Consider the following 7,489-nt stretch of genomic DNA (forward strand, 5'->3'; position numbering starts at 1 on the left):
CTAGTTTCAAACTACAGATAAACAAAACAGTGAATATATTGTCGCTGCGAAACTTTCATTCCTTGAACAATGTTCGTTAGAGCAATTCTTTTATTAGTGAAGAAATGGTATTTAGATAAAATCTATTATGGGAAAGACCAGTCATTGATCATGTGATTATCTGTCCAGTCTTACAAGATAACAGAGGCATTATATCTCAACTTTCATTACATGGTGCTTTACGACCATAGGAGGGTGCAGGATCACCACCAGACTTGTAAGACAGAATTAAATTTAAGAAATAGGCTTGCAAATATCTTGGCACATACGAACCAGGAGCTAGTTCTGGAAATCAGCTTCAACATCTAGTTCTGGAAATCAGCTTCAACATCTGCTTCAGCTTCGACAGCATTCATAGTCTGATAAAGATAATCTTCAGCTTCAACAGCATTTATAGTTTGATTAAGATAATCTTGAGCTTCATCAAGTGCTGATTCCTTTGCATCATTGGCATATAAAATCTTCTTAATTGCTGCAGAAATCTGCATAGGGAACATGTAACAACTGCTTACTTTTATTCTTAGAAAAAAAGAAGTTAAGTTGACTTTTTACAAACATTAATGTTCAAGTAGTTTATAACTGACCATGACCTGAAGCTATTTTTGGCTTACCAACCCAGGTTTAGGAATGGTTTTATTTGTAAATTTGTAAATATGAAAGTAAGAAGTTTCAAGCACTAATATATTTTGATGCAGCTTGAGTAATGTAGCAAGGGTTAGAGTCCTTGTAATGCTAAAAAAGAAGCAGAATAAACAAGTTGGCACAGCTAACAACAGTCACCAAAGCCTTTTCCCACTAATTGCAACTATATAGATCCCATGACATTATTATGACTTGTCAAAAACAAATTCTTCAAAGAGACTATTTAGAAATTAGACCTAAATAATGTTTACTGGTTTCAGCCAGTTTTTCTTAATCTTCCTCTCTGTTTTAATTATCCTGCTATCCTCTAACAAATCAAAATAAAAGTTACCACAAAACTGCTCACCCTCAAATTTGGAAATCAAACTCAAGATTGACCATTCCCCATCCCATCCACTTAACCACATCCATGTCAATGCCAGAACATTAACTCTTTGAGCAAAAACAAACTAAATCAGATAAAATAAACCTTATTATTGGTTAAATGATCAGAATCCGAGGTTACATCACACTAAACAACACCCAAATTAGAAATGATGACTAGTATACTATAAAAGTATATCTGTCCTTCAATGCATGCTTCATTAGATTTCTTACAGAGATATTGTCCGCTTCTGAAGGAGTTTGACAAATAATTTCTATATCCCGTAGTTTTGCAAAGTAAAAGTCTCTCTCTTTTTCAAGAAGATCCACAGAAAATTTGAGATCAGTAATCTGCGAAACAGAAAACAGAAGAGCAAAGAAGTGAAATAACTGAAAACAATGAGATAAAAAATTTCCCAAAAAAATTCCAAGTGGTAAACTCAGTGGCAATACCCATAAAGTATAAGCAATTTGTGAGATGACTGAGAATGTGAATGCATATTGAATACCATTGGGGAGCATCGGGAAAATTAACAAAGTTTAAATATATGAAGAAAATTACTTGGTATAAAACGGTCTACAAATAAATGGAAAGAGAATTTGCACCATTTGGTAACACATATGGACTTTGTAGGTTATATATGCAGTTCCAAAAATTGTTATAAGCCCAGGGAACCTAATGTTTATACCTCTTTGGACAAAGCCTGAATCTCAGCTGCAGAATTAGCCCCACCTGCCACTCCACTTGACCTGACTGGCTTGGCCACTATACTCAAAAGAAAACAACCATAAAGGGGAAAAAAGATGAGAAAACGAAAAGATCCACATTGTAAAACCATCCGGCAAAATGCTGAACATCGTGGAATTGAAACCACCAACAAGCTAACCTGAGGTTCTATTAGGACCGAGTGTGTTGCCTGAGCCTGAATTACTCATAATATTCATTTGCAGTGATTTTGATTTCTTCAGAGAACATTTCAAGTTCCGGTCTTTTCCAACCTTAATTCTTCGCACCACAGGATTATAGTTCCTGGAAAATAACAAAAAATTGAAAATCAACATATTTGACAGTATAAACTACACAGTACAACGAGAAGTATGAATGCATGGCATACTACTGCAATTCTAATTATTTGAAAAATAAGCATTTGGACATGTATCATAGAAGTAATACTAACAATTACATATTTCTACAATTAGTGTAGCCACATTAATAGTTGGAGCTGTTTAAATTATAGCAAAGATACTCAGAGCAAGTAGCATACTCATTCATAATGCCTCCATTTACAGAATCACAGTAACGTTTCAGCCATTGGAGGAACTCCAAGTTATCCAAAGGTCTGCCTTTAACAAGCCTGCTAACTTCAATATGCTGCCAAATGATAGTCATGTTAAACCAAGCCCCGCCATATATATAAACAGAAACTATTAGTTGCACTTGCACATTTTCTGCCAGTTTCTAATCTCAAGTTAAGTTATCTAAAATACATTTACCATTAAGAAAAAAAAGTAACATTTCAGCATAAAACTTATCCAACCAATCAAAATGGGATTGAGCATCAAAACCAGATTACACACCAAAATTTTCCTTCCCGAAATTTCTATTGAAGCCTTAGCCAACCTGCCTAAAGAGATAATTTCCCGAAATTGAAGTCTGCCAACTATGCAAGCTTGAGGATAAATATTACAGTTGTCATTACAATAAAGAATAAATAAAAGCCTTAAATATCCTAATGAGTGTTCCATCATTCCATTGAAACCCAAAATAAAAAATGTAGATTACAGCAACTCTTGAGACTAAATAGTTACAATAAGCCATCCCAGCATTCTTTCTTTCTTATATTGTTATATTTACTAAAGCAAAGCTCTCAACCAAGTTCAAGTATTCTACTTAACATAATCATGAGAAGAAACAGACACCTTGTCAATTTTCAGCTTGTTGAACACATCCTGCAGAACTTTGTAATTCTGGATCTTATCATACTCCGTCTTTGCATCATAGTTCACCTACAATAAAATAAAATCCGCATTGCGAAAATTACCCTTTATAGAAACAAAAAACATAGGAAGAGCACAAAAGAAAGTCAAAGCAGTGAAATATTATCACCTTGTGCATTGGAACAACCCCTTGATGCGTCAAGTCCATCATTTGGCACTGTACAGCACCAGATGCAGCCTAGCCAATAACATAAACAAGATCAGAACAAAAATCAGTATACTCTCAACCTAGATAAGATAATGTGCCTTCTTTGAAAAAGAAAAAAAACAAAAATGATCATACAAAATATAGTAGTTAAATGGTAAAAAAAAATGAAGGACGTTCAACATGAGCATTGAGTGTAATTATCAACATTCATAAAAGTTGAATTGTAGAACAAAATTGAAATCCATAGCAAGTGTTAATAGTATAGAACAATATACAGATTTACATTACAAGGTTAGCAAAAAGGGTTTGGTTAAGTTACCTCCTCAATGCGTGAGAGATTAAGGTGGAGTCTATTGTTGATCCAATTCAGAATCTCATTTCTGCCGACAAAGTAAGCACTGTCCATCATGCCTATACTCGTTGCCATTTCCTCCAACTCACGGAGAAAAATCACAAATTAAGAACAACTTCAAGTATTGAATTTCGAATTTGTAGTTACTTTTACTCACACTATTCAGCTCTACAACACGCAATAACGCGTAACGCTTCTTCATAAGTGGAGCGAAACCATTTTTTTTTAAACAAATACATTGAATTAAAAATTCCGCCTCTCTTAATTTTTAATTGAGAATATACTTTTCCGTTATCTTTTTTATATTGTTAATGTGATGCTGATATTTGATGCCATTTGGCAATTGGAAGGATAATGTTCTTAAACTCTAAATTTAACAATGGATGTATTGTGCCGTACGGCTAAAAATTGAAAAACTGTGAAGAAAATTCGTATAGTCTACTGAGTCAGGATGTGATTCTTTTGCTTTTTCTTTTTTAAATTTCCTTTTGGCTTTTTTTTTAGGGAATACTAGTATAATTTTAGTGTGTAAGTATTCAACTACTATCACATACTTTAAGAATATGTACATTTATATATTTAAAAATTATAATAATAAGAAAATGATGTAAGTAAAAAATGAGAGGATCCTATTTCAGCTAAAGTAAAAAATAAAATTATAAATTTGGCATATTAATAAGTATTCTAAAAGTCGTTAAAGATATAAAAGTAAATATTTTGTATTAAAAAGAATAAATTATAATCTTTCAAAAATAGAATATAAAATTTTCAATATTTTTTTAATGTAAAATTTTTATCTTTAAATATTTAATAAATACTATAAGGATACTTGTTATTGTTTCTTTTAAAAAAGTATAACTAGACAAGGCATTTAAATTGTTAATTGTGTCTGCATCATGGGAAGAGTTTGTCACCATACCCACCTACACTTGAGTAGAGTGCATTCATTATCCGGCGGTGATGGCATCAAAAGTAAACGTGCAACTTTATGTTTCACAAACAAACGTGGTGGTAAAAACTAAAAATTGGCTTAAACAAGATACTCTTCTTAACTAAAAATTAAGACTCCGAAATTTGTTTCTTTAGTGACAAAACAAACAAAAAAGTTGAATTTACAGAGAATGATAAATAAAAAAATATTTACGATTCATATATTTTCAAAATTTAAAGTATTATAACAAAACTAAAATAATTTAAAGAATTTATTTAAACTTTATAAAATCTCTTCTCCAATGTAAATTTTGAGTTCTCTTAAATTATAGATATTTTGTAGTATTATAAAATAAAATAAAAAAAACCAACAAAGTCTTCTCTTCTTAGAGTTATTATTTTATTTATTTTCATTTCATTTTTTCTTCTTATCAAATTCATCCTCTTTTGTCTCTTTTTAAACTTTCAAACATAATCTAAATATGTTGTGTCGCAAGTCCAAAGAAAATAAGACTATGGTTTAGGTTTCTATTATTTCGAATAAAATAAGTCTCCAAATTATATTAATAATATATCATTTTGTTTAGCATTTTTATTGAACTGATCCAACGATTTGTTACTATTAACGCATATTTAGCATAGGCTTATTGAATAAAACAAATTAAAAGATAATTGAATCCTTTTGGTTTAGTTCAGTTCGATCAAATTAAAATTTGGGTTAGGTCAAACTGATCCATTAGATTTTAAGGCAATTAAAATAAGGAAGTTTTGTCTTCAAGTTTTTTTAAAAATTTCAAATTGTGTTCAAAATCAATCAATTCAAATGTATTTTCTAAAAACTTTTGAACATATTTGAAAAGAGGGAAAAAAAATATTCTTTAAAATAAAGACATACAAATTAAACCAAAGAGAAACTTCACTGAATAAAATGAGAAAAATATGCACACAAAATTCATTATTTTAGAATGATCTACATTTGCATTAAAATTGTTAAGTTAAAAAATGAAACTAAAGGCTCTAATTTTAATTTTTCTCTCCTCTATTTTATAGTCTTTTCACTTTTATTTTAATATTTGTAAATATGCTTATTTTTGTTTTTTATTTCCTATGTCACGTGGTAATAACTCATTGATTGGTTGATGATATGATAGCACGTCTCATGTTGGAGGCCATGTCAACAAGACCATATGCCTCTTCATTTGCCCCATTATATTTTTTAGATGAGAGACAATATTATAGACTAAAATTGATGGAACTAAAAATTAGATTTTGCTCATATTAGGAGATTAAGAGCACTATTTACCCTATTTATAGTTATAAATTATTGATAAGTTTAAGCACTTAATTTTTTTATTATTTTAAATGAAAAAATTTGTTAAATCTTTTCAAATAATCCAGGAACCATAGTAGTAATCAAATCTAAAATAAATTTGCAGAGTTATAAGTTATAACTATTATAAATCTACATAGCTAAGCTAACAGATTAAACCGAAAATGTTTGCATGCAAAGTTTTTAAATAGAAGTTTATATTCCGCATATCCAATATTTATAATATCAGGAATGTACCGTGCACCCTCCTAGTTTTACCTCCCACCCTCCCATATTTTTTTATTGATCAATCTATTCTTTTTATCTTATATAAAATTCCTCAACAAATTTACCACATTATTTTCTCACTCCCACTTTTGAAAGTTACCCCAAAAAATTTTACTATTCGAAAGTTTCAAACTTTCAAAATAATCAGAGGTGAGTTTGATACAATATTTTTGAAACTTTTGTTAAAAAACCAAAGATTCGAAATGCAATTTTTCCAGAAAACAAAAACTTTCGAAACTTTGGTTGAAGACGAAAGTTTTGAAGCTTTAGTTGGTTGAAACTTTCGAAAGTTTTGTTAAATTCAAAACTTTTGAAACACAAACTTTCGGAAGTTTTGTTGAAGATGAAAGTTTCGAAACGTAAGTTTCCAGAACTTTCGAAGGTTTTCATCAATATGAAACTTCCGAAGTTACACAGGTTCGAAAATTTCAATTTTTTTAATTTATTATTATTTATATTTATTACTATTTTTGGAATTACGTATGTGTAGAGTTGAGGTTCCTGCCTCAAGAAATAGAATAGATTCTACAGACAAATTCATCACCCATCAGGTATTAATATTACTGATAATCCATCACGCATAAACTTTTTATTATAATTATATATTTGATGTTTTATTTGAAACATATTTTGTAGGTATTTCCTTCACGAGAAGTTGTGTTTGAATGGGCAAAAACCATTGGAAGAGAAAATGGAATTTTAATTGTTACCATTCGTTCAGATAAAGCAACTGGAAAGAGAGGAAGAAAAGACAAATTGATTTTGGGATGCGAAAGAGGTGGAAGATATAAATCAAAATCAACAGTAACTTGTTCTCATAAGGAAAATTGTCTGTTTACTCTCAGATGTATACCGTTAAGTGTCGGTGAAGAATGGAAAATTAGTGTTCGTTGTGGAACACACAATCATGATCTACTTGATATTGTAACTGGTCATTCTTATTTGGGGCGTTTAAATGAAGAAGATAGGAAATTTGTCAATAACATGACAAAGTATAAGCTTGCCCCCAGATTCATTCTAAATGCTTTGAAAGAGATAAATAAAGCTAATCTGACAATTCCAAGTCAAATATATAAAGCAAGGAGTATTTATCGATCATCATTGAGAGGTTCGTACACAGAAATGCAGCATCTGTTGAAGTTAATACAACAAGAAAATTATGTGTATTGGACAAGAAGACGGGAGAATTCTAATGTTTTGAGAGATATATTTTGGACGCATACTGATTGTATAAAGTTGTTAAACGCGTTTCATTTTGTTTTGATATGTGATATCACATATAAAATAAATAAATAAATATCGGTTACCACTACTTGAAATTGTCGGTGTCACATCTACTAGTTTGATATTTTCTGTTGGGTTTGCTTATTTGGAACATGAGCGACAAGATAACTTCATCTGGGCATTTGAAAAGGTACGA

At 30.5% G+C, this 7,489-nt stretch overlaps 1 protein-coding gene across 1 annotated transcript; it reads right to left on the minus strand.

The window, feature by feature from the left end:
• Positions 1 to 18: 18 nt before the first annotated feature.
• On the minus strand, positions 19 to 3,774 carry LOC101513096 (microtubule-associated protein RP/EB family member 1A). The gene is made up of 8 exons (XM_004508697.4): positions 3,510 to 3,774; positions 3,152 to 3,220; positions 2,965 to 3,051; positions 2,310 to 2,416; positions 1,932 to 2,074; positions 1,734 to 1,810; positions 1,279 to 1,395; positions 19 to 521 (listed from the first exon to the last, which is right to left on the minus strand). The coding sequence occupies exons 1-8, from the start codon at positions 3,615 to 3,617 to the stop codon at positions 345 to 347; spliced, it is 885 nt and encodes a 294-aa protein (XP_004508754.1). The 5' UTR covers positions 3,618 to 3,774; the 3' UTR covers positions 19 to 344.
• Between the last annotated feature and the right edge of the window lie 3,715 nt (positions 3,775 to 7,489).

The sequence above is a fragment of the Cicer arietinum genome, chromosome 7 (assembly GCF_000331145.2).
Source record: "Cicer arietinum cultivar CDC Frontier isolate Library 1 chromosome 7, Cicar.CDCFrontier_v2.0, whole genome shotgun sequence".
NCBI classification, from domain to species: Eukaryota; Viridiplantae; Streptophyta; class Magnoliopsida; order Fabales; family Fabaceae; genus Cicer; species Cicer arietinum.

Bases quoted from the DNA above. Each gene is read 5' to 3' on its own strand.
- LOC101513096 (XM_004508697.4), bottom strand. From the start codon at position 3,617: ATGGCAACGAGTATAGGCATGATGGACAGTGCTTACTTTGTCGGCAGA. The intron at 3,221-3,509 runs GTAACTTAACCA...GTTATTGGCTAG, and splicing joins ATCTCTCACGCATTGAGGAG to GCTGCATCTGGTGCTGTACA. The intron at 2,417-2,964 runs GTGTCTGTTTCT...ATCATTTGGCAG, and splicing joins ACAAGCTGAAAATTGACAAG to CATATTGAAGTTAGCAGGCT.